General features: G+C 43.7%; 6 protein-coding genes across 6 annotated transcripts; 4 read left to right on the top strand and 2 right to left on the bottom strand.

The window, feature by feature from the left end:
* The first annotated feature begins 563 nt into the window (after window positions 1-563).
* Window positions 564-9,995, top strand: LOC129584113 (uncharacterized). The gene is made up of 13 exons (XM_055476216.1): window positions 564-905; window positions 980-1,114; window positions 1,949-2,284; window positions 2,772-2,945; window positions 3,468-4,051; window positions 4,361-4,912; window positions 5,739-6,093; window positions 6,241-6,375; window positions 6,756-7,130; window positions 7,384-7,512; window positions 7,945-8,708; window positions 9,020-9,397; window positions 9,660-9,995. The coding sequence occupies exons 1-13, from the start codon at window positions 686-688 to the stop codon at window positions 9,855-9,857; spliced, it is 4,335 nt and encodes a 1,444-aa protein (XP_055332191.1). The 5' UTR covers window positions 564-685; the 3' UTR covers window positions 9,858-9,995.
* Window positions 9,996-10,563: 568 nt separating this feature from the next.
* LOC129583818 (PR domain zinc finger protein 10-like) lies at window positions 10,564-15,844 on the top strand. Its single transcript, XM_055475795.1, has 8 exons — window positions 10,564-11,036; window positions 11,130-11,264; window positions 12,069-12,419; window positions 12,899-13,081; window positions 13,169-13,312; window positions 13,816-13,920; window positions 13,977-14,614; window positions 14,991-15,844. Exons 1-8 carry the CDS (start codon window positions 10,955-10,957, stop codon window positions 15,555-15,557), a joined length of 2,205 nt encoding a protein of 734 aa, XP_055331770.1. The 5' UTR covers window positions 10,564-10,954; the 3' UTR covers window positions 15,558-15,844.
* A 460-nt stretch (window positions 15,845-16,304) lies between these two features.
* LOC129583912 (histone H4) lies at window positions 16,305-17,298 on the bottom strand. The gene is made up of 2 exons (XM_055475954.1): window positions 17,143-17,298; window positions 16,305-16,778 (listed from the first exon to the last, which is right to left on the bottom strand). Exons 1-2 carry the CDS (start codon window positions 17,180-17,182, stop codon window positions 16,507-16,509), a joined length of 312 nt encoding a protein of 103 aa, XP_055331929.1. The 5' UTR covers window positions 17,183-17,298; the 3' UTR covers window positions 16,305-16,506.
* A 633-nt stretch (window positions 17,299-17,931) lies between these two features.
* On the top strand, window positions 17,932-18,928 carry LOC129583887 (histone H3). The gene is made up of 2 exons (XM_055475909.1): window positions 17,932-18,304; window positions 18,577-18,928. Exons 1-2 carry the CDS (start codon window positions 18,023-18,025, stop codon window positions 18,703-18,705), a joined length of 411 nt encoding a protein of 136 aa, XP_055331884.1. The 5' UTR covers window positions 17,932-18,022; the 3' UTR covers window positions 18,706-18,928.
* A 2,236-nt stretch (window positions 18,929-21,164) lies between these two features.
* LOC129583946 (histone H2B) lies at window positions 21,165-22,202 on the bottom strand. Its single transcript, XM_055476002.1, has 2 exons — window positions 22,035-22,202; window positions 21,165-21,683 (listed from the first exon to the last, which is right to left on the bottom strand). The coding sequence occupies exons 1-2, from the start codon at window positions 22,124-22,126 to the stop codon at window positions 21,401-21,403; spliced, it is 375 nt and encodes a 124-aa protein (XP_055331977.1). The 5' UTR covers window positions 22,127-22,202; the 3' UTR covers window positions 21,165-21,400.
* Window positions 22,203-22,478: 276 nt separating this feature from the next.
* On the top strand, window positions 22,479-23,567 carry LOC129583945 (histone H2A-like). The gene is made up of 2 exons (XM_055476001.1): window positions 22,479-22,844; window positions 23,139-23,567. The coding sequence occupies exons 1-2, from the start codon at window positions 22,569-22,571 to the stop codon at window positions 23,316-23,318; spliced, it is 456 nt and encodes a 151-aa protein (XP_055331976.1). The 5' UTR covers window positions 22,479-22,568; the 3' UTR covers window positions 23,319-23,567.
* The last annotated feature ends 31 nt before the right edge of the window (window positions 23,568-23,598 follow it).

The raw sequence follows: 23,598 nt of genomic DNA on the forward strand, positions 1-23,598 counted from the left end.
TGTCGACTTATCCGCGTGTCTCGTTTTTGATACTCGTACAGTAGTAACGCATCGAAAGCCATTACGAAAATTCAAAGTTTGCACTCACTTTTTTTCGAACGGATGTAACGTTAGCAGCAAGCAGTAAGCGCTATACTGGATAGGTTAACAAAATTAATGCGAACCGTTTAATACTTAACTGAACAACAAATGCGTATATAACAAATGAACTATGTAATAAAATAATTTTCCCTGTCAAAATTTCATACATTTTTGCACTTTAACAGTTCAGTATAAGTACTTTAACAAAACTACTTCTTAATTCTTACAATTAAAGTACGCGTAAACGCCGTAAAGTACTACTGTAATCTAATCCAAAACTATCCAATCTACCGGTACCTACGGGACGGGACGTACGGAGGTTGACTACGTAGTACGTACGGCGTCGTATGGTAATAAAAAAGGCACGCAGCACCTCAAAGATGGCGCTCGGCACCGCACACGCGACGCCTACCCCTGCTGCAACGGTTCGTTACGCGAAGGTTCTTTTGATTTTCACATTTTTACTTTTCGGTGTTTAGAATTTGGATGCAGCCGCAGGATGCGTAATTTTTGTTAGCCTTTCATCCTTTTCATTTTCGATTTCCAGTTTTTTCGTCTTTTAGTTTTGCAGTATAAGAAAAACTGCAATAATACTTCTTCAAAAATGCCGAAGATGAGCCTACGATCCAGCACGCGGGCAGCCGCCCGTGTTGCGCCGCCTGTTGCCGTAAGTGCAGCAGCGGCCGGATCTGCGCCTGTGGCTGTCATCATCGAACAGTCGCCACAATCCCCGCCGCCGTCGGCCGCCAACATCGCAGGAGATCCCGAACCTTCCCTGGGTCTGCCGCAGGATATCAGTGCTGCTGTACTGGAAGAGGCGTTCTGTACGTGGCAGGATGTCGTCTTCGTAGCTTAAGCCTGTTTTGATCTGCTGTGGTTTGATGACTTTGATCAACAGGGTGCGATAAATGCGTAAAGTATCTGGATGAACCATGCTGGGAACACGCAGCTCCGCTCAAAGATCAGAATGTCGATCTGGCTACGTCTACGCTTCCGGACTCGTTGGTTGTCGAGCAGCGCGAAGGCATGACAGGTATGAGAGAATGCATATTGTTTGTTTGAGTTTCCGTTTTGATCACGGCAGGTTTGTGATTCGTTTGACGTTTTGCGCTGATATCGTTGGCAGGAGTTATAAGATAGCCATTTAGACATGCCCAGTAAAAAAGTTATATTTTAAAAATAGAGGATTTTAAAATGAATAAACTGACAATAGAAAGAGCAGGAAATGAAGGGTTGATAGTGGACAGAGGACAGGCAAGAGGAGAGGTGTAGCCGGGCGTGGATAGCTGGGGAGGGCGCCCCTGTGTTCGAGTAATTTTGGACTAGGGGTGTGTAGATGTCACTTCGGTATCCTGCTCGTCACGAATCACAAGCGAGTAGCGACCGAATCTTCATTACATTGTTGGTCCATCCGATCGGCGATATTCTGCTCGGTTAAAAAATTGACTTTAAGAAGCGATTTCTTTCAAATTCTGTGAAATGTACTGTGGTAACTGGTAAGTAATTGAAAAGTTTTAGTGCGGTAACAGCTGCATCAGTGACAAAGCATACCGATGGCCGATGTTAGAAATAGTTAGTGTTTTTTCTCTGTGTAAGCGGGTAAGAATTAAGATTAATTTGTAAGAAATCGTCAGATTGCCTTGTAATTTTTGCAACGATAAGGCGATCAGTATACTGTACCTATTAGTGCAGGAGTTCTTTTATGCGGTGTTCATCAAACCGTGCCTTGTATTTCCGGTGCTGCAGTTGCCGCTACTTGCGCAGTATTATGCGGCTGCGCGCTGGCTCGATCGTTGCTAATTTGCTATACTCTGGATTTCGGCCAATTTTCACCTGGTCATAAGACATAAAATGTGACTTTTTCCAGAGAAAGGCATATTTGCGACTTGTGATGTGCCGCGTCAGACCCTCTTCGGACCTCTGGAGGCGCCGATAGGGGATGAGCCAAGCTGTTTTGCGGTACCGGACGAGGAAAGCGGTGTCAAGTATTACCAGCTGTCATCCGACGAAGGCGTCAACTGGATGAAGTTTGTCCGCTTCGCAGAAGGGAAGCACGATCAGAATCTGAGTGTGTTTCTGCGCGGTGCACAGATCTTCTTCGTCAGCGTGAAAGACATCGCTGCGCAGGAGGAACTGCGGGTGTGGTATTCAAAAAAATACATGGATTCCGTTGGACATCTCTTAACCGCGTTGCCTCACACAGGTAAAATGGGTGTATTATAAAGATATTTCCGCTGTTTGGTTAGCATATGGGATCTCATTTTGCTTTTGAGCTTTGCAGTCTGAGTTTTGTTTTTTGCCTCATAAGTTTGGTTAGTCACTTTCAAGTTTAACCGATTGGCTTGGCTTTTTCTAGTACAAAATGGTCTGCCTTCTGAGACTGCGCACGATCCCTTGAGGAACATGGGTTTTAGTCAGGGAGAATTTTATTGGCGGCGTTCTGTCGCGTTGGTTGTGCATTAGGCATTTAGGCTGGCGCTTTATACTGTAAATCACTAACGCGCGCATCAATAGTGGCAGTGGAGACATTGTCTTTACCTTACAATTTGCCAATTATTTTTGTCGTTGTTTACTCTAAAATGAAAACATTGCGAGATGTTATATGTGGAATATATATATATATTGCGAAATATCGGTTGTGGAACCATCATCGCATTGAGTATCCGCTTAGCTGCTGTATCTGATTTCAGTTGCGGTGGTGGAGGCAGACGATGATGTGACAATGGAGAGCACCGAGGAAGACGAAGTTAGCGAAGAAGAGACCATGGATGAAGAAGCTGTCCAGGAGCCTGAAGCGGAGGATGATAATGGATACGGAGAGCGTGTGACCAATACTGAAATGGTCACCGAATCCACCGACCCAGGTAACGGAGATATATCATTATCACATGCATTTTTATGTATTCACAATTTCACATACGAGATTTTTTGAAATATTCTATCATGCAGTAGCAGCAAAACGATAGATTTGAGTCTGCTTAATGTTGGTAACGTTGATATGCCATACACATTTAATAGCACCGATTATCGAGTAGTACTGCAGTATTTCGACATTTCTAACACAGTATTTTGGTTTTGACCTGTTTTGTCTTTCGATTGAATACGACGAAAAGTCGCATGTTTTGAACTGCAACCGCAGTTTTTTCTAAACCTGGTTCATGGTCAGGACTCCAAGAGTGTCGCTAGTGTTTTGAGCCATAATAAACTAAGTGCGTAAAGGAGAACCAAGCCTTTTAAAGGATGAATTCATTTAACGGACAATTTAAACAGTAATCCGCATATGGCTTAGGTAAGTCATGACTCCAGGTAGCAATAATTCATCGCAGGTGCAGTTGTATATGCTAATCGAATTAACGGTTCATCATTTATGCCGTTTCTGTTTGCAGATTACATCTCTAAAAAACCACCGGTCATTATTCAGCGTATTATCCGCGCCAACCGTCCAAAATTTCCCTCCCGCTTAGCCACGGGCCCCTACACGCCCAAGATCGAGCGGGTGATCATGAAGAAAACCCCCCATCTCCTCCTGCAACTGAGTCCCATGCCGCCGCCCAAACCCCGCTCCAACGGCCGGCCCACGCGCCACCCCTACCCCTTCGGATGTGCGGACTGTGGACTGCACTTCCGACTGGACGAGCTCCTCCAGCTGCACTTAATGGCTCATGTCGCCGAGGAGGATCGCCTCGAGATGGATCAGTACCACTGTCCGCAGTGCGGTATCACCCGCAAGAATTTGACCAATATCATCAAACATGTCAAGTCGCATTCCCGAACGGCGGAGCAGCTGGAGTCGCGGAAGAAAGAATGCCCATATTGTGGTCGGGAGTTTGTTAATCTGCAAAAACATCTGGAGACTAACCATAAGGATAAGATTATCATCACCGTGGAAGGCGATGAAGCGGATGAGTGCCGGTGTAAAGAGTGCGGCTTCCAGGCGCGGACAAAGCAAGCCATCACTAATCACCTTAAGGTTAGACGAATAGGTGTAAAACTAGTGGTGTAAAATGTTTGCATAATCGCTACTTCAATTAATTAATAAAGGCTAAAGTTGAATGAAGTTACCTAGAGCTAAAAGTGCGTTGATTTGAAATAAGCGTTTATAAGTCTACCATTAAGCTTCATAGTTCATACCAAACTTACAATTTTCTGCAGATAATTGTTATACTTGCATGAGTATGTACTTGCATGTGCTGGTACCGGAATTGGTGGAATGGTCATAAAATATTTTACGGGTCGAAATTAAAGGTGAAGTGGTGTACCAGATGCTGGTCTTTGACAGAAACATCTTGAGCCAGAAAAGAACATCCGTCGCTGTGTCATCTGCCAAGACACCTTTCCTTTCACCCCGGTCGGCGCCACCGACCTGCAGAAACATGTGGAGACGCACATCGTTGATGACTTGTTCCCTTGTGCCGAATGCCCTAAAAGGTACACAACCTACCGCGGCCTAACCGACCATTTCGGCACTAACCATGATCCATCGCAAAAGTGCGCCTGCGAGATCTGCCAGCGCGAGTTCATGACCAGATGGCGGCTCAAGCGGCACATGCTATCGCATTCCAACATATTTAATTTTATGTGTGAGTTGTGTGGGAAGCAGTTCAAGAGTAAGGGGCAGCTGCAAAAACACAACAAGTACGTGCATATTGGCCTGAAACGGATCCGACCCAGTGAGAAGGGACTGAAGAAAAATTACAAGGAGCGCTTACGGCAGGCCTATGATTATTCTCCCTTTAAATGCCATGAATGCAAACTGGGCTATCGGCAGCGCGGGATGCTGCTGAATCATGTCATGGCCAGACATCCAGAGACTTCACTGGATACTATACCGGCCTAAGTTAACGGATCTTTTGTGTTTACCTTCTTTTTCATTGGATCTATTTAAACTTGGTAGCACATCCGCGTTACTTTTCCAAGTGGATTTGCTATGACAAAGAGGAAACGAACGCTCTTATTGTGCCAGTGGATCGCTAGATCCAGAAATGATTAATTTAATATAATAAAGGTATATTTCTGGCAAAGCTATTAGTATATTAATATCAAAATTTCCCACAAATCGATCTTGCAAAAAGAAAATTAAATTACGGAAATACAGTAAGTAACTGAAAAAGAAGTGCCTATAGCCCACTGCAACCATTTACTGAAATACTTTATGCCATAATAATATTACTAAACTAATAATATTTAGTTTAGTAATATTATGTTTATACTTACTTATTTATGCCCTATTCTTATTTATCAAGAGCAGGCAACCGGATTAACGGGACAGTCGGGGACTTCAGCTGTTTAATGACTGTTACTGTAGCTAACATAAAAAAAGTTCTTCTTGCAAGAAAAGCGCGCGATATAAAGGAGAACTGCGAGTAATGCAGAGAAAATCAAGTATTTATTCCCTGATTTCCTGGGAAGTGGCCAACGGCTACAGTAGAGCGTTACTGTAGACTCGTAGAGTGTAGAGGGGACTAGAGGCTACTGTTAGTGAGTATTTGCTGTCATATAACGCGTTCCCGGTGGGTGGTGGCTGGCACTTGCGCCGCTTTACAGCGATGGATTACGGTGAAGGCTTGCTCTTTCTGCGCTTGTTTTTGACAAAATTATGACAGCATTCTTAAATTTTGATTTGTAGATTTTATCAGTGTGACAATATTTAGACATAGGATCATTTTTCATACCGCCAAAAAGTGACAATTTGCAGCTTGTCGAGCAGGCAAAGATGTCGTATCATCGCTAATGTGCAGTGGTACTCGGTTGGTTTTCTGACTCTTCGCTCAGAGCTTTTTCCATTTGGCCAACCCTGGCGTGCAGTAATGGAGAGTGAGAGTGGTTTTGAGTCTGCACTGCTGCCAGCAACTGAAGTTTCCTTGACGTTAGACGCGGACAGTGGTCTCGCTCCGGTGGACGATGGACAGTCAACGGCTGCTCTTTTGAATGAATTCCTGAAGGGATTTCCTCAGGTTGCGACTAACGAGCCAAATCTCCCGAAATCGGTCGAGAACGCATCGGCTGGCATCTGTACGTGAACCTGAGTCTGCATATTGTTGAGTCTGCGTTTGCTTGTGATTAAGGCGCTGTCAGAAACTTGTCAAAAGTGTTTGGTCACGACGATCAGCAGAGAATCGTGATTGTATCACGGTTGGTTATGATTTTGCTGTATAACAGGGTGCGATGGATGCGGTCGACTGGTTGAGGAGCCGTGTTGGGAGCATGCGTCAGCGGTGGAAGATGATGTGGTTGATTTGTCGACGGCCACATTGCCTCCGTGTTTGGTTATCATTAGGAAGGAAGACTCCCAAGGTTTGCCACGTTTGGGCTGTTTCTTATGTCCACGACAAAATTGATTTGATACCTGAGTTATTTTTGGAGTTTATTGTTTGAGTTGAGTTTATAATGGAGTTATTTTTTGAGGTTATAACTGACATAAAGTAATTGATTTTGAGGTCGCATTTTGGTGTGTACGAGAGAAATAGGGAAGCACGACGTTTGTAACAATTTTAGCAGTTTAGTTAACAGTTTTCCGTAACAGTTTTAAGATGAGTATACAGAAGAATGCAGCGCTTATTTGTTAGATGTCGTAGGTAAAGGGGATACCGATTCTGACTGGATGTAATTTACATCCATACTTTACATCATGTAAAGTATACCTTGCGGCTTGCAGTAATTGTTGTGATTCGCAGAAATCGGCGTGTTCGCCCGCGCTCCCATCGCCATGCAGTGCCGTTTCGGGCCGGTCGTGGCGCCCGTGAATAGTCATTTCAGCGAGGAGACCACACTGGCGCTGCCCTTTCCCGAGCTTGGGAAGAAGAACGCGGTGTACTTCGACATGGCGGACGACCGCAGGTGCAATTGGCTGAAGCACGTCCGCTTCACGCACAACGCCGCCGAGCAGAACCTGGCGGTGTATCTCTACCAGGGCGGCGTGTACTTCGTCTCTGTGAAAGCCGTGGCGGCCGGCTGCGAGCTGAAGGCGGCCTATTCGCCTCAGTATGCGGCGCTCTTGACCAAGAAATTCCTGGATGTCCGTGGATTTCACACTGGCCCGGACGCTGCAGGTATTGACGAAGTGATACACTTTTAATGGGCTTCATGTTTGATTTCGCCGGTTGGAAATAACTTCAGCTTGGCATTGTGCAAGTTAGAAATTCCGTTTTATTCTCGATAAAATTGGCTAGGAGGGTACATGTTTTAAAAACCGCTGTGAATTTCGTGTGCAAGAAAATGGTACTTGAATTTGCAGTAATCATGGGGTATGTACAAACAGCGCGGAATTTAGGTGCGAATGTAATGTTTTCTGATGTTTTGCAGATCACAGACCCTCTGCAGCCCTTTCGAAGATTTTACCGGTTAATTATTATATGCAAAGTGAGGCAGGGAGAAGTCGTGCGAGTGTTGATCAAATGGAGGATGCCGATACTAGCCAGAAACCGGACAGTGGTAGGTCATCGGAGGTGTTTGGTTGCAAATTATGTAGTGCGACGATCATTTTTGGACTTTTCTTGTTGTGATTGGGGTGTATCTGTTGCGGATGATTGTTTTATTGTATTACCCTATATAATAATTTCATGACTTATGGACTCATTTATGGACTATGGCGTAGTACTTGCTTGTCGATCGGCATTGAATACGATTACAGTGGTATGAGTACTGATCGATCGAAAATGTGAGGTGATACTTATTACAGAAATAAGTGGCTTACAATTTACAACTAAATGAGTTTTAATTTCCATTTTCCTTGGATTCAGATGGAAAATTTCTGCGGTTAAAGTAAATTCTTTGTGTAACATACTGTATAAGTGGCGATTAATGGAGGACTAAAAGAAGCTTTATAGAGCGGTAGCTAACAATCGGTGGGTGAACATTTTGCAGGAGAGAGCATGGAAGAAGCACCAACTGGACGCTATTCTCTTCGCCGGCGGAAACCATCCCATCGAAGTAATTCGCCTGTTGGTAGAAGTGAGAAAGTGGTTAGCAGCGTCGTCGATGATGAAAGGGAATCCGGAACCAAGGATCAGGAATCGCACCATGACGACGAAGCGCAGAAAGAGCCCGAATCTGAACCGGAATACACCCCCAAACCCACTGCCTCTGGCAGTCCAAAGAAACCGGGTCGAAAGCGGAACGCCTCCACCGGTCGTGTCGAGCACGTCAAAGTCAAGAAGACCGCCGCATTACTCCAGAACATCCCCAAAGCCCCGCAGCGCAAACCGCGAACGGCGAAACTGGATATGCCGTCGTTTTTGTTCAAATTCAAGCACTCCTGCAAAGAATGTGGACTGCACTTCCGCTCGGCGGAGTTGTTGCAGCTGCATAATCTTTTGCATCTTCCGGAAGAGCAGCGAGGCGGGGATGTGGAGCGCAAGTGTCCAAAGTGCGGGATTGTGCGGCGGAACGCGGAGATCATGGTCAAGCATGTCAGGCAGCACGCTCGCACCACTGACCAACTGGATCCCGAGCGGCAGAAGTGTCCGTTCTGTCACAAGTACTACGTGCATTTGCGCAGCCATCTGGATCTCACACACCGTGAACAGTACCGGCAGGGACCGGATTTGGATGAAACGGGCTTGAAGTATCAGTGTGATGTGTGTCAGTTGAGATTTCGAACAATTCACGGCCTGAAGAGCCATTCGCAGGTAATTAAGTGGATAACGGTGAAGTGAATACGAAATTGAGCATTGGAAAGTTTGGAAGTTAACGGGCAGATTTGTTTAAAAAATATATAGTTTTGTTGATGTCTAGATTTTTATCTACTTGATACCTATCAATAGAAGTATCTCTGATGTGCGGAACAGAGTAATGGCCATTGCACTACGTTTTCGCATGCATTTGAAGTGGTGACGGGTGTGGTCACTGGTGTGTTTGGGTTACGAGTAGCGGCCTATAGTTTGTTTGGGTTACGAGTAGCGGCCTATGGTCACTAACTATCAGTCAACCTGTGTTGCAGACACACGTGGAAAACGGCCCCAAGCTGAGCCAGTGCTTGATTTGCAACGAGTATTTCAAATACTCCGAGCTGCAGAAGCACACTGAATCGCATGTTGTGGAGGAGCGCTTCCCCTGTCCCTCGTGTACGGGAACCTATCCCACCTACAAAAGTCTAACCCGCCACGTCCAAGCGGCCCACGACCCTTCCAAAGTGCTCATCTGCCACCTCTGCCAGAAGGTGTACGTCACACGCTCCCGACTCAATCGGCATATGCTGTCGCATTCCAACACCTTCGCCTTTATCTGTGACCACTGTGGGAAGCAGTTCAAAATCAAACAACAAATGCAGCGTCATATTGAGCGGGTGCATTTGAAGATCAACACGGAGAAGTTAAAGGTGAGTTTTTGAATACCGTAGTCGGTTTACATAGCTTTGGTGCCAGCTTTTCGCGAATAATGTTTATTGTTGTTGTGTAAATTTACCTTTTTTCACAGACTTTCGTTTATCAAGTACACTTAAGTATTATCTATGTTGATCTGGTTTAAATTTTCATTGCATGTTCGGGAAGTGTTTCTTTCTGTTGGCCGCGTTATTTATGTAAAATACTTGCAGTACGCGATACAGCAGGGCGCAGGATAATGGTGGTTTTTGTGTATAGGCAGCGGAAAGAGGAGAAGATCCGAAAGACAAGGACGCAAATAAGGCACCGTATCTGCGACCGCGGTTGAGAATGGCTTTCGAAGAGTTCCCGTATAAGTGCCAGGAATGCTCCTTGGGCTATTTGCAACGGGGAAAGTTAGTTAACCATATCTTAATGCGGCATCCGGAAATGAATTTGGATGATATTCCCGCTTGAGCGGCGTCTGTTTTAGCCTGTCTGAATTGCTTATCAATATCATCGGCGCAATGTTTTTGGTGATAGCAACGATTATGACTTGCCTTTTGTTAAAAATAAACTTTCAAGTTAATGTCATCCTGTAAATTTGTAAATTAAACGGCATCATGGAAACTAAGTCTGTGTTTCTAATAACTAGGCACGGTAATTCGATTTGTTACTGAACATAATTATGCAATTGCATCATTGCGATTACATATTTCATTCTTTAAAAACTCAGGTTTGCATTTTCCGGCTTGTTTTGCTTTTCTAGGGTAGTAACTAGTTAACTAGTAACCGGCACCAAATGCTTACTTTTCTTAGCGTTTGCAAACCATTCATCATACACCAATCCAAAAAAACCAAAAATAGGACATGTCATTGTCCGATTGTAGGCAGCCACACTCACGACATGTAAGTATCACCAAGGTGGATAAGGGATAAACCCATCCACCTTGGTATCACTTTCCTGAGAAATGCGGTAGGAGCTGGTCAAACCGTCAAATACTTACTGTACTCTTGCCGTGTAAAAAATTAGTATTAATTTAAATAAATATACGGCAGAGTTATACGAAACAGAGCGTTTCCGGTGATATTCCTGTAGCCGCAGTGGTAATGGTCGAGGGGCGGTTGCGACGCACCGATCACGCCGTCGACTGATCTGTCTTTTTGCAAGGACCAAGCCGTGTTGCAAACGCTTCCGTCTTTACTACCAATTCTCGCGGCGAACTTTACAACATTTGAATTTCCGACTTCCCCTCTGTTTACCTTTTTTCACATTTTTTAAGAACGTCACAAGGCCGAAGGTGGTAAATTATCATTAAGACATGTACCACAACTTCGTGCGCATGTTCATACAACTTAAACTTTTTGCGAAACAGCTTCAACAGCCAAGGAGCGGTTCGCCAGCGCCACAGTTTATCTGTGTTGGACTGCGCAGTATGCGCATGGTCATCTTCCAGCTGTGCTGATTATGATTTTTGAATGCTTGATGATGCTTTTATTTGTCATTGCACTGTGATTGGATACTGGGTGATTCTTGTACTGTTAGCGCCTTGCGGACAAGGAGCTGGTTTGCAATGGACGGGGAGACCGTGATCCAAACAACGGAGCAGACGGCGATCGAAGAACAAATTCAGGAGGAATCCGCTGCTGCTATCTGTGAGTAATGTATAGGTCGATGTCAAGCATTTTCTTCAGCGACTGATACGGCAAAAATTGTGCAATGAACTGACGCCAGCTGGGGTGGATTAGGGTGCGAAGGATGCAAGGAAATGCTGGAGGAGCCGTGTTTGGTGCATGCTGCTTCCATCGAGGACCAGGCCTTTGATTTGACCACGGCCACGCTGCCAGCATCGCTATCTTTTGACCAGCGCGAAGGCATGATTGGTACGTAGCACGGCTTAACTTTTCATACTCGAAACGTTTCATCAAAATTAACCGTTAAAATTATTTTCTGTTTGCGAGTATATTTTGTTACAAAATGTGAAAATGGTTCTTTTTTTACGATTTATTACGTATTTTAATTATTAGATACGTAATAGATCGTAAATAACCAGAATAGTTAAAAATTTAGTAGCATATACAATTTACACGTAACTTTACTTTATAAGTAGTTAAATTTCATGGTAATTACTAATTAGGTTGATTTTAGATTTTGTTCAGATCAGTTACCGAAAAGCGCACGAGTTTACACGAAGCCTGAAGAGTTTAATGTAGTATTTTTTGAATTTCGTGATATTATTAGTTTTTAGTTTATTCCTAACGTTTGATTGTGTGAACATGTGAGCGAGTGATCTGTGCCCGTTCACTCGCGGTAGTTTTTTCACAAAGTAGTTTATTATTTAAGATTTTTGTCGTAGCCGTGAGGTTTGTTTTCACTTTGTTTTAAAATTTGAATTACTTGGTTTTGCAGCCCACGTTCGTTGTTAGTGCTGAGATTAAATCTGGACTGTCATTATAATAATTATGTTGTTTCTTTATTCCAGTACTTATGTGTTGTTATTCCAGTAATTATGTTGTTTCTGCATTCCAGTACTTATGTGGTGTTATTCCAGTAATTATGTTGTTTCTCTGTTCCAGTAGTTTTCCGCATTTTGACGACATTCATTATTTTATTGTATGCCAGTCGGCACGAAATGATAGGAATCTCGGCTTTGCGGAGCGGTAACAAGTTTTGCGGTGTCGTTGTAGAGCGGGGCGTGTTCACCCGTGTCCCCATCCCCATCTCGACGTCCTTCGGTCCGTTGATGGGCCCGCTGTACGAAGATCCCGACGATGAGATGCGCTTCGCTATTCCCACGGAGGACGGCGGTCGCTACTATCACTTGGCCGACGACAAATTCTGCAACTGGATGAAATATGTCCGGCTGGCGGAAACGGAGGCCGAGCAGAATCTGACGGCCTGTCTGCGCGATGACACCATCTATTTCATCAGCATCCGCGCCATTCCCCCCAGGGAAGAACTGAAAGTCTGGTATTCCAAAAAGTATGCCAACATCATGCAGAAACCACTGAAACCGGTGCCTCTCTACACCACCGAAGGTACTGCAAAGTTTGCTTGTTAACTTCAGTATCTTGAACGAACGTCTGGTTAAAATTGTAATGAAAATTTGTAATGCAGTCCAGGATACCGCTTTCAAATTTTTAATTTAAAATAAAAAAATTTATGAATATTTTGCTCCGTAAATTATGCATACTCGCATGCATTAGTAGCCTTAAATAATGCAATAGAAAGTATCCATGAGCCAGAATCTATTTCTTCGTCATCGTACTACGATACAGTTGTAGGCGGGCGCTATCATTGGGCGGTCGTCGGCTCGTTCGATCCTTGCTCTTGCATTTTTTTCCACAGTCCTTATCAGTCTCTTCAATACTGGAATGACTAAAATTCTCAGTGAACGTTGTTTACGATTTATATTTTAGGAATGTCGTGATCTCTACAGGTGTTATAATTAGGTACCTAAACCATAGCATTTGGTTCTGACTTCTGTCTCAGTTGTGATTTAAAAATATTTTTTCAGAGGTTACGGTTGCCGTCACCGTCACGGAGGTTCAGGAGAGCACCGAGGCTCAGATTGTTACTACGCAAGAAACAGTAGTTTCTGCGCCAACAGAAGCGGAAATCGTTCCGGCGCCCATGAGCGAAATGGAAGTCAATGTACTGGATTTTTTCCTACAAAGGCCACCTGAACAGACTGTTACAGGTATTAGTCATACAGATAGCTGCTACTGTTTGGCAGATACCGGGAGTTTTTGGAACGTTGTAACGTTTGTTTCGTTGGATCCAATAGAATCCATTGTCCAGGAACCGGTGAAAGAAGCGGCGCCCGTATTGCCGCTTCCCAGTCAGCCGCTCACGCCCCAACAGACGCGCTCATCCACTAGGCTGCGTAATAAACGCGCTTCGGTCCTTGAGCATTCGGAAGAAGCTGCAGGTTCGAGCTTTTTTTCGTATAGTTTATTCGTGTTCAGTATTGTCCAAATTAATAAGAAATCGATTTTGAGGTTTCTGCATACAGTAGTTTCCGTGTTGGCTCCGCTTTTCACTTCCTAGCGTCGTTTAGAAATGCGTCTTGCCACTGGTTATTCTGCTTTGCTCTACAGCTGCGTTTCATTTGTAAATACTGGTTATTCTGATCTAGTTATCCAGTTCACGTGCAGTATATCTGTTTGCCATTAATTTTGTGTCTGAGGAATCGATTCAATCGAAGCATGTTGAGGCGCTTCTGTATGTTTAATTGTACAATTAGAAATAGTAAGCACTAAAGTACTGTATTTTGTTTTTCGCCTGTAGTTTGGGCTTTTGATTAAGCGATTGCGGATAGATATTTATCACATACCCGGGTAGTCAAACAGACTTCAAACTAAAGTTACGCATTTGCTGTTCGCATTTACTTAGCCTTAACTGTTTATTCATTCGAGCTTTTCTTTTTTGTAGTAACGAGCGCTCCCACTGAGCCGGCATCAGCTGCACTGTTAGCGCCTTCAGAACACACCCATGCTGATGCGGTTCTGACAGCCTGCGACAAGGCCGACAATCCAGGTAGCCGGGCTTCTTCGCTGTGAGCCAGTCAGTGTTTATTAGCGGTTTTCGTTTAGATTCCAGCACTGTGGAATCCGCATCTCCGTCCAAGGTGGTAAAAGCAAAGCCCTCCAAGAAACGCAACCTGTACATCGACGAAGAGTACGAGTTCACCCCGTCCAAGATCGTCAAGGTGGAACGCGTGAGTAAATCACTCAGTGCCTACCGCGCTAATCTGGTCCGACGTCCCCGGGAGAGCTCCAGCGACGAGGCCGGCAGCCGGAAGAAGCGCCACCGCGGCAAGAAGGAGTACAACCCGGCACTGGACTACCCCTTTGCCTGCGAGGATCCCTGTGGGATCCGCTTCAAGACACAGGAGCTGCTGGATCTGCACAACCTGCTGCATCTGCCGACCGAGAAGGTCAAAGATGAAGTACGGGTGTGTCCGCACTGTGGCTATAGTCGGAAGGATGTCACCATCATGTCGCAGCATGCCGACACCCACGGGAAGACGACGCAGCAGCTGGACCGACTGTGGCAGGAGTGTCCGTACTGTTTGAAGCACTGGGTCCGCTTGAAGGATCACATTAGGTACAAACATCCCGAGGAGTTTGAGGCCGCGCTGAAGAGCGTCCCAGAGAGTGATCTGCCCTTTGCCTGTGATAAATGCCCCAAGAAATTCTCCACCGAGCTCGGTTTGCAGCAGCATAGTCGGGTAAGGTTGCCTTGCAGAAGAAATATATTTATTTGTAATCTGGAGGCTGGAACAGATTTTTCATTCATCAACATACGTACTTAAGTACTTGTACAGTGGTTGGATTCGGTTGTCTGTAATCGAAGTATTGATTTTATAAAACCATTTATTGTACTTCTGTCCTTATATAAAGTTAAAAGATCGCAGTGTAGTGGCTGTCATTCTTGTTGTCATTTTAATTGGTTAACCCTCTATTCCTCCGACGCTTAAAAAAGTGCAGATTTAACATTCCTGCTTTTTCATTGTTTCATCTACTTATAATTGTATTAAATGGGCTGTGCCTGCGTTATCAACTTGAATAGATAATATGAACTGAGGATCTCTCATTCCCGTGTAGGCGCACTCTGGCTACAAGCCGGTGTACCGTTGTGTGATCTGCCAGCACATGTGCAAGAACGCCAACGACCTGCACTACCACGTCAACAGCCACCTGGTGGACGAGTGCTTCGTGTGCGACCAGTGCGACAAGCGCTACCCCAAGTACCGCGCCCTCACCAAGCACCTGTCCGAGTATCACGACCCCAACAAGGAGTCGGCCTGCGAATACTGCGGCAAGGCCTTCCGCAACAAGACCATGCTGACGCAGCACCTCAAGAGCCACTCCTCCGTCATGGGCTTCGAGTGCGAGACCTGCGGCAAGCGCTTCAAACTCAAATCCCACCTCAACAACCACATTGGCTGGGTGCACCTCAAGAATAAGGTAGACAAGCGGAAGGTGTTGCGGGAAGAGGGACGGGCCGATGAGCTGAAGAAGGACTATCTGGGGCCGCGACGGCGGATGGATTTCGAGCAATTCCCCTACAAGTGTCTGGAGTGCACGCTGGGCTACTTGAAACGCGGCATGCTGGTCAATCACGTGCTGTCGCACCACCCGGACATCCCGTTGGACAGCATACCGGCTTAACGGGGATTAGGGAATCAGTCGGATTTCGCAGTTTCCAGTAGCTTCCAGTCCAGATTTATATAATTATTTTATCAGTGAATGAATGAGCTAATGGTACTGATGTCAACTGAAGCTTTGCAGTTTTATAAAAAAAATGTTTGCACGGATTTAGTCAAGTGATGTCAATAGACTCAATACATGCTATTCGTGACTCGTGTAATGTTGTCACGGTTTTGTTAAATCAAGGCTTTGTCTTTTGCCAAAGAATTTTGCGCCTGCCAAATAAAAACGAAAATAGAATACTCGTACTGTGTTATACGTACCGGTACAATTCGCGCAATATATCATAATTACAAATATTCCAATGGAAAGGCGGCGCGCCGGCGTATCGCTTTCCAAGCTTGTTCGTGCGGCTTTTAATAATACTTTCAGATGTGTGTCACATTAAAAAGGATAAAAAATCGTAGTTTCGTTTATTCTTGGTATTTGGATATGTAGTGCATTTACTTACTTATGGTTAGTTGCAAAGCTGATTAAGATTCGTCAAGTCGAACTCTATGCATGCGAACTATAAATCGACTGATTTCAGTTTCCGGCTTAACGACGTTTATTTTCCGGTATAATGAGATGTCTAACGTAAAATTGTGTGACATTGCAGTGATCTGTACATCATTACACTATCGCTGTCGAATTTTTCTCTTTTGTTTCTTATTTTGAACTGTACGTGTTGTAACAGTAAAACCGAACCGACTTCTCCAAAATCAATGCTTTCTCGTAGCTTTTTTTTAATTCTGATTAATTCATCGATGTCTCAGCGCAGAATCAGACACTTTCCGCTAATCGAAACTTGAAAATTGAGATCCTAACAAGATTTTAAAACGATACAAGGTGGAGACGCTGCTCTTATGTACACTAGAGTGAAGACGACACTGCAACAATCAAAGCGACAGTACGGGACACGTGATGGAATCTACAGGCCGAATCCGTACAGGGTCCTGCCCTGGCGTTTGAGGGCATAGACCACGTCCATGGCGGTGACGGTCTTGCGTTTGGCGTGCTCAGTGTAGGTGACGGCGTCGCGAATAACGTTCTCCAGGAAGACCTTCAGCACACCGCGCGTCTCCTCGTAGATCAGACCGGAAATGCGCTTCACTCCGCCACGACGCGCCAGACGACGGATGGCGGGCTTGGTGATGCCCTGGATGTTGTCGCGGAGGACTTTGCGATGACGCTTGGCACCTCCTGCGAAAACAACCGATCGATCAGTTTAATCACTTTAACGCTCAGTAATCAAACGGGCTCATTTAACGTAATAAACAACAATTTTAAACAGAATCAAACTAAAATTTAAATTTTGCTGTTACAAAATTTTGGTGTCAATACTGCACTATTTAACAAGCGTTTATACCAAGAAACTCACGTGTTACCATAAGACCCAGTTGCAGAAACATACTTTCGCGGAAAGTTCGTCAAGACTCAAAAGCAGTAGTTTCGAAAACCATTTTAAGCTAACTTCTTTCTGTTCTACTTTAGTAACTTTACATTTAGATAATGGTTGACCGAAATTCAATTAAGTATGTAAATACAATTCTACGGAACTGCTTACCTTTTCCGAGACCTTTACCACCCTTTCCACGGCCAGTCATTGTGAATACGAGTTATCGAAAATATGAAATCGAAAAAATAAGCCCTTGGAAAACGTGAAGCTCTAAAACCTCAACTCACAAGTCCTTACAACTGAAAATTTTAATGACAGCGTGACTGAACGTGTGTGCACTTTATATAGCACGGCGAGGCTGCAAGTGGCAGCGCAGACCACAAAATGAGATGGGGGCGGAGTTACAGATTGTGCCAACTCGTTTCCGCTTCCCGTTTTTTCATTATTATATCGATGTCTTTTCAATGTTTTTGAGCACAGCATCTTTTTAAATGGCTAAACCAACTTTTTAATTGAAAACTTGGCTGAAAAAAACACAAAACCAAAGAAAAAACTTTGAAAATCGGAAAACATTTCACTCCAACCGTTATGATGTCATCCGCTACGCTACGATAGAGGCGGAGCTACAATACGTTCATTCAAAAGTTACCGTACTCCAAACAGTACGAGTTGAAATGTTTTGCATTTCATGTTTTCGTTATGGTTTCAGTGTTCTCCAAAGTTTTTGGCATTACAATGTAAGGAAAATTTAGTTTTATTTTTCGGATCGGCTATTAATCCAAGGAAATTAAGTGTAAAATGCAAAAATAATTTCAAAACCATTTTTCTGAACTTTTCTTTCCAGTTAGTCGAGACGGTTTAACTCCGCCTCCGTAATTTGCTTTTTCAGCCAATAACGATCGCGTCAGGATTTCGCGCGCTTCTTCAGCCTATAAAAGCTGATACAGTCGCCCAATTTGTCCGTTATTCGATGTATTTCTGCGATCTGCACTTTTGTCAGAATTTTCGTGTTTTACGGTAATTTTCCGCGCCAAGTCCAGTCTGTGCAATGGCCCGTACTAAGCAGACCGCTCGTAAGTCCACCGGAGGCAAGGCTCCCCGCAAGCAACTCGCCACCAAAGCTGCCCGCAAGAGCGCCCCAGCCACCGGCGGTGTCAAGAAGCCCCATCGTTATCGCCCCGGCACCGTGGCCCTGCGTGAGATCCGTCGCTATCAGAAGTCCACCGAACTCCTGATCCGCAAACTCCCCTTCCAGCGCCTTGTCCGTGAAATCGCTCAGGACTTCAAGACTGATCTCCGATTCCAGTCATCCGCTGTTATGGCTCTCCAGGTGCGTAAACTGTATTCTCCTTTGACTTCGTTGTGTTTTCTTGCTCTATTAAACGGAATCGTTACAATTATCTTTACGGTTTGGCCGTGGTCAATTGATTTTGAAATGTGATCGTGATTTAGCCAGTTTTAGTGTTTTTGTAATTGTGACTTTGTACGCAGATTTGTTTTTATTACTTAGTTTTATACAAATAGAGCATTGAACAAATGTGCGTGGCTGTTTGAAGTTCGTTGTAAGTTGTTTCTGGGTTGTAACTGTTGCTGACTTGACAGGAAGCCGCGGAAGCGTACTTGGTGGGATTGTTCGAAGACACCAACTTGTGTGCTATCCACGCCAAGCGTGTGACCATCATGCCCAAGGACATCCAGCTGGCCCGTCGCATCCGTGGAGAGCGCGCTTAAGTTCGGTTTGGTGTGCAGTCATGTTGCTTTTGCAAGTGTACAGCGACTATTCAAATTAACAACCAAGTTCAGAACTTTATTGTACAGAATCGATCTCATTGCGCCATACACATTGTTACGTTTCGTAGCGAGAATTCGTTGTTGTTCCGAAATATTTGAAATTGTTGAAATACGTGCAAATGGTCAGCAAAAAACTGGAATTAAAAGAACTGAAAAGTGAAAATCCTGAAGCCGCTTCGACAAAAATACGTAGTGATTGCCCGAGTCCATTACAAATGCACATTGTTCGTTATAAAAAATTTCGTATTTGAACACTGAAGAGATCAATAAAAATTACTCATCAGGTCGTAGTCTCGTAGACTCAAAAGCTCACTCATGCATGGACTGCCACTTAATAATAATTATTCCCAATTTTCTATCGGAATACTAAATCAATTAATTTACATTTTAATTGTAAATCTTCAAATGCTTTCGTTTAACACTCGCAGTGGGCTCAGGCTGTGCCGCTGTGGTTTAGTAAGACGGGTTTTTAATTTTTATGAGCCGCGCGGCAGACGTTATGGTCACAATATGGTGCAAACTGCAAACCGATATACAGGGGTGCTACGCCAAGTTCGGGCAGTTACAAAAATTCCTCTGCTTTTACCAGTTAAGTCTAAAATTTTTAATTTATTCTTGCAAGATAGTTCTAACTTCTTATCCTGGACCACCTTAGGTAATTTTGTTTCTATGCAAAAAGCTGATGTACAAGGAATGCGAGCCGAATTTCTGATTTCATTTTTTGTGCAAAAATCTCACTGCTTAGTACGAAATAATCGTGTTCCTTCAACAAAAATTTAAAAATTGGTGGACATTGAGAACTGTGAGGTGTGAGCTGTATTTTCTAAGGGTCCTTCCCTACCTTCAGTTTAAACAATAAAATCTTCCCTAATGGGATCGGTGCTCTAGGCAACCGCATTCCCCTGTAGGTACTTTTTAACATACAAGTCTATGGGAAATGCATCTTGTTGCGAGGTCACCTCGAGCACTGATGGCGCAAGTCCCCATTGCGGACCCTTGAACGACACCTTCTGGGTCACTTAACAGTTTTCAAAATGGCTCGCGCAAGAATATTTGTTGGGACATTTTGAATCGGTCCAGTTATAAGCCCCCGAAAAACTACCTTCACCCCGCCTCTTATATTACGCCTGGCCCCTTGCTATCAAGTCGAATGATTAAAAATTTGACACTGTTAGATTCGCAAGAAGAAGTTACACTAGAAAATTGAAGAAACGAAAAGAAAATGGCGTACGGGAATATTTATAATTTATTTTACGCAACTGCCCGAACTTGGCGTAGCACCCCTGTAAATTCATATACTCGTAACACGTTTTCTACATTTTGTTCTTTCAATGATGCAAAGAAGGCGCTGCCTCGCTGCGAAAGGGCAATAATCAATACATTTCTTTCTTCAAATAAGAATTTAGGATTCACGTTGACGTAGAGAAGGTTTTTTGCCTTGGCTTTGAAAAAATGAATTTTGAAACAAATTTTATCAACAAAGCCAACACATCCTGCTACAAAAGGAAGGCTGCCAATGCCATATTTACACTCCACCGGAAGCGGTCGGAATTCTAAGTCTTAAGATTTTGCAGAACAGGACACAAGAAACCAAATTTATGGAGAAATTAAAGCTATTTTTATATTATGTACTATGTAATATGGAATCAACTACGTAGTATGTACGTGTTTATAGTGAGACGATTAAATTTTAATTTATAAGTAGTATGTGAAGTGAATAATTAACGAATAACTTATTGTTAATTTATGATTATTCGCAATTCATTATGAACTATTCATTTAACTAATACTGTAGTAATAAGATATGAATTATTCGTATCTTATTTCAGGATAAATTCAGTAATTATTATCACATAAAGTAATTATGAAATTTATTTCCCACAACGAAAAATGTCGGGTTGCGAACACTTCTTATTTACTGGTAGTGGTCACTTTTGTGTTGTATGACTTGTGTTAGAATTGGAAATGTATTACGTGTGCGTAATCAGTAACTGATCTATGAGTGTACTATCTTCATAGCTGATCAGTGAGTGTAACATCCACTCAGTACACCTATCCCTAATGATGATCAGACTTCTGGGTGAAGTGCTGACTAATGTATGTGTGTTATGTTACCGACTGTGCTATATAAGCAAGTGTTGTACAGAACATCTATGAACATCTTGTGGACATCACTGAATGAACAACTGCGGAAGTATCTGAGTTGGTTCGTTAGTACAGTTAGTACGGTAGTCAGTTATCACCTTCCTACAGACCGCTATTTAATTTTCAAGATATGACTTGTATCATTTGAAATAATGATAAGTAGAATACTGGATCAAATTATCAGTTTTGTTTCTGTACTAATAAGTTGGTACTCGGTAATAATTTCGACTGCTGCAAACTCTTCGGCCAATTCATTTCTCATGATCTTTAATTTGCGCAAATACTGGACAGTTTGAATTAACTCGCCCGCAGTTGACAATTGACACTAATAATACTGTACAATTCAAATGTAAAACGATGACAAATCAGAAGTACTAGAACTCGGTTGGAAAAAATTCCCGACTGTCCAGTGCCCACCTTTCAATAACTACAGCACATCTAATCTGAAGCGTGAACAAAACCATTTCTGAGATCAACAACATTAGGCAGTCTACTTGTTGGCGCTGGTGTACTTGGTGACGGCCTTCGTGCCTTCCGACACGGCGTGCTTGGCCAACTCTCCGGGGAGGAGCAGACGGACGGCGGTCTGGATTTCGCGGGAGGTGATGGTGGACTTCTTGTTGTAGTGGGACAGACGGGACGCCTCGGCGGCGATGCGCTCGAAGATGTCGTTGACGAAGCTGTTCATGATGGCCATGGCTTTGGAGGAGACGCCGGTGTCCGGGTGCACCTGCTTCAGCACCTTGTAGATGTACACAGAGTACGACTCCTTCCTGCAATCATCAACAAAAAATCCATCACTATCGAATGACACTTCCAACAACTGACAAATACATTCTACAGTTCACATTTCAAAAACTGATTACGACAAAAACAAGCAACTGAAAAAAGTTAACCGTTGAGTCAACTTGAGTGTTAACGAAAACTTGGTCTTTAAATAAATTTAAAACTAATATCGTAAATTACTTTACATTATTAAAAATGATCGTACTAATGGCGGCATCATAAGAAAAATGCGGTTTAATAAACAAGGTTAAAAATAAAAACCAGTGCATAATCATATAACCAAAACAGCATTTTTAAACGAAATCAAAACTGAGAAACTTGCAAAAAACGTTGCATACCTCTTCTTCTTCTTCTTGGCATCAGGGTTGCGGATGGCTTTCTGGGCCTTGCCAGACTTCTTGACGGCTTTACCACTTGGCTTAGGCGGCATCTTTGCTTTGCTAACAGCTAACGGAATAAAAACTTGAAAACTGCAATTATGAATTCACAACTCTAAGACGAAAACTCCATAACCCGCCGTTTGGAACGCTTTATATACCGAGCCGAACGCGCGCGAAGAAATTTTGGCTCCGCCTTTTTCGGATGTGGGCGATCTGATTGGCGCGTATCTAGCAGGTTTTCCAGCGAATAACAATGCGGTAAGAATGCGTGACGTCACCTCACTTACATTACTTTTAGCGCCGCCTTTTCCGTTATAACAACCGTGGTTGGTTGCATAAAGAGAAGGCCGGGCCAAATCCCAAAACACAGATCGATGGACCAGCTGTATATAAGCCACCGTCAACGTGACCGTTCTTCGTTATTTCGCGTGGATAAAAATTTTTGCTGTTGAGCTTTTTTGTTGAATTTTCGTTAAATCTCAGTTAGCAATAATGACTGGTCGTGGTAAGGGTGGTAAAGTCAAGGGAAAGGCTAAGTCCCGTTCCAGCCGTGCTGGCCTGCAGTTCCCCGTCGGTCGTATCCATCGTATGCTGCGCAAGGGCAATTATGGCGAGCGTATTGGTGCTGGCGCTCCCGTCTACCTGGCTGCCGTTCTGGAGTACTTGGCCGCTGAAGTCCTCGAACTGGCTGGCAATGCTGCGCGTGACAACAAGAAGACCCGTATCATTCCGCGTCATCTCCAGTTGGCCATCCGTAACGACGAAGAGGTGATTAACCGTTGCCTGTTCAGTTTTACATAACTTGTTTTCTGTTAGGAAGCTTTTACCGCAAGTACTGGTTGCCCTACTTTCATCTAATAATTAATTTAATTTTCGAAAATGATTTATTTCATCGGAATTTTATTTAAGGTTTTATCATTTATGACAATTTTATTGTGATTTTAATTTACGTGTTTAAAGTGTTTTAATTTACGTGTTATTTTACGTGTTTAATCTTTGTAATACTTTAAAGTGTGTGTGATGTGGTTGTAAATATCGTAAATTAACTAGTTGAATTTGTAGTTGAATAAGCTGCTGTCTGGTGTGACGATCGCCCAGGGTGGTGTGCTGCCCAACATCGCACCGACACTGCTGCCCAAGAAGACCGCGGGTGGTCCCCAGGAGACCCATGTGGAGCCCAAACCGAAGTCTGGAGGCAAGAAGGCCGCTGCTCCGGCTGCCGAAGCCTCCCAGGAAGTCTAATGAAGAACCTCTTCCCTCTGGTTAATTCCACCTGCCAGCATTGTCATCGCTTGTAAAGTTGTAGTACAAAATTTCTGTCGTAACAGAACATCGGAATTATTGTTCCATTTTCAGTTGTCGTATAGCAGATCTCAGTTTCAGTTTTACATCTTGACCTTGTACAGCATGACACCGGATGGATAGAGTTGTTATGAGTTGCATCACCTGTTTGAACTTTAAACGGAATTAAAAATAAGACGCCAGCAAATGTTTAGATTAGATCTCGGATGTGGTTTAAATA

This window comes from Paramacrobiotus metropolitanus, unplaced genomic scaffold (assembly GCF_019649055.1).
Source record: "Paramacrobiotus metropolitanus isolate TYO unplaced genomic scaffold, Prichtersi_v1.0 Parri_scaffold0000012, whole genome shotgun sequence".
In the NCBI taxonomy this organism is placed as follows: domain Eukaryota; kingdom Metazoa; phylum Tardigrada; class Eutardigrada; order Parachela; family Macrobiotidae; genus Paramacrobiotus; species Paramacrobiotus metropolitanus.